A 2,308-nucleotide genomic window follows, 5' to 3' on the forward strand; every position below is an offset into this window, starting at 1 on the left:
CCGTCCCTCTGTCCCTCTTAGTGTCTGTCTCCGTCCCTCTGTCCCTCTTAGTGTCTGTCTCCGTCCCTCTGTCCCTCTTAGTGTCTGTCTCCGTCCCTCTGTCCCTCTTAGTGTCTGTCTCCATCCCTCTGTCCCTCTTAGTGTCTGTCTCCGTCCCTCTGTCCCTCTTAGTGTCTGTCTCCGTCCCTCTGTCCCTCTTAGTGTCTGTCTCCATCCCTCTGTCCCTCTTAGTGTCTGTCTCCGTCCCTCTGTCCCTCTTAGTGTCTGTCTCTGTCCCTCTTAGTGTCTGTCTCTGTCCCTCTGTCCCTCTTAGTGTCTGTCTCCGTCCCTCTTAGCGTCTGTCTCCGTCCCTCTGTCTTCCTCCTCCCAGTGTTTCTCTCCGCCATGGATCACTCCTTCAGCGCGGAACGGCTTCTGACAGGAAGTAGAGCTACGGGAGAGGATGTCCTGCCACTCACCCACACTGTGTAATCCTTACTCCCCCTCCCCTCTGTCCCCCCCCCCTGTCCCCTCTCCAATGACTCTTTCCCTCTCGTCCGTCTGCAGAACAAGTCGAGGAACGGAGGGTAGAGCGGAGGAGAACGACCCGCCGGAAGGAACCGGCAAGAGAGAGGTTCTCCACGGAGGACCCGGCGCTAACGATGACCTCCCCCCCTCCGAGTGACCCCCCCCCCCCCCCGTGGAGCGGAGTGGGCCGCCTCAGAACCCAGACACACACCAGACCCCAGCAGACCACCGGACCTCACCGGAACCGGTCCGAGACACGGGCACCAGCGGAGAGCGGGAAATGAAGAACCGTTCTCCCCCACAGACTCCTGTCCTCCCCCTCACTCTCCCCCCGACTCCTCACCCTTCACCCCCCCAGCCCTCCCACGTCTGTCTCCCTCACAGTCCGACCTCCGGCCTGCGGCGCTGGAGTGACGGACGACCGGGTCCACCGCTCTGGAGAACGCGTGGAGACGGAGGCAACCGGGCGGAGGAGAACCCTGAATAAGGACCCGCGTCGTAGAACCGCGTCGTAGAACCGCGTCGTAGAACCGCGTCGTAGAACCGCGTCGTAGAACCACGTCGTAGAACCGCATCGCAGAACCTCACTGCCACCAGCTCCCCTCGTCACAACCGCCTGTGAGAATGAACCGTTTACAAGTGCACGTATATTTGTAATCCAAGCGTTCCGGTCTCTTCCCGACGCGATCCTGTTGCTCCACATGTTCTGTTTCCCGTTGCCATGGTAGCCGCTCCCACATGCCTCCATGGTGTGGTGGTGTGTTTATATTAGGTTCCTGCTGAACCTCCCTGCCTGTTGTTCCTATCTAAAGACGTTTCTGTCAATGTCTGCAGAAAGCAAATAAAGAGAAATGACGCACAAACTGTCGTTGAACTTTTGTCCGTATGAATATTTAGCGTGCTGCGTGGTGCTGTTGTTGTTGTTGTGTTGTGCCCATTCTAAGGTTGGCCATGTTTTGTTGAACGGAGAGCTCCTCCTGTCACAGAGGAGTGGAGTCGGAGTGAGAGAACCCACGCTCCTGGGTGTCATGCACAACTTTTATTTTCCTCTAGCTCCTTCGGTACATCACGCCCAGACAGTAGCGCGCTTTTAGTTTTATTTAGTTAAATAACCATTCTCCCCAAAAGACTTTCAAAGCTGTAGTTTTAAACTGGGTGTTTGAGGTCGGTCTCCACTTCTGTCTGTGTCTGCGAGGTCGGATGAGTGCATCTTTTTTGTTCTAAGAAGAGGTGTGTCCCTCATTCATTGTGTGTGCTTGCATGTGCCCAAGCTTGTGCAGTCGGATTCTGTCTATTTGTGAGGCAAGTACATATTTTTGTAAAGACACTTTTTGTCATAATAACAAGAGATGTGTTTGTGAGTGCAATTAAATCATTGATTCATTGTGTGTGTGTGTGTGTGTGTGTGTGTGTGTGTGTGTGTGTGTGCACGATTATCGACTCCCCACTATGACGGAGAGGGTGAGTGGTCTGGCTGGATTTCTGTTCAGGCGGCAGGTGATGAGAGGAGGCCGAGGTTATCTTTATGCAGATCCTAAGATAAACGCGTGTGTGTGTCTGTGTGTGTGTGCTTGCACCCATGTGATTCATTGTGACTAATCCGCTCTTGTCAGTCAGCTGGCCTCTTGCTGTTTGACCTTGGGGGTCGGGGGGGGGGGGGTTCTTGTGGTACCAAGCAGGTGGCCGGTCTGTCTGCTTCAGCCTGACCCCTAACGTCGGTGAACCAGGGCTAAAATGGCATCAACACGGTGTACGACCGATAACAAGATGACATACTGTGGCATATAGCGAAAAAGGGATA

The 2,308-nt window shown here is 54.5% G+C and overlaps 1 protein-coding gene across 4 annotated transcripts in view; it reads left to right on the top strand.

Moving 5' to 3' along the window:
• The window catches only part of chchd3a (coiled-coil-helix-coiled-coil-helix domain containing 3a), an 81,168-nt gene extending 79,798 nt beyond the window's left edge, over window positions 1-1,370 (top strand). For all 4 annotated transcript variants that reach the window (XM_060037869.1, XM_060037868.1, XM_060037871.1 and 1 more), the window contains one exon: window positions 547-1,370. Coding sequence is in view for 3 of the 4 variants with exons in the window: in XM_060037868.1 (XP_059893851.1) it covers window positions 547-570 (24 nt within the window). In the remaining variant the exon portion in view is untranslated. The remainder of the gene's footprint in view (window positions 1-546) is intronic.
• Window positions 1,371-2,308: the final 938 nt, after the last annotated feature.

The sequence above is a fragment of the Gadus macrocephalus genome, chromosome 19, assembly GCF_031168955.1.
Source record: "Gadus macrocephalus chromosome 19, ASM3116895v1".
NCBI lineage: Eukaryota > Metazoa > Chordata > Actinopteri > Gadiformes > Gadidae > Gadus > Gadus macrocephalus.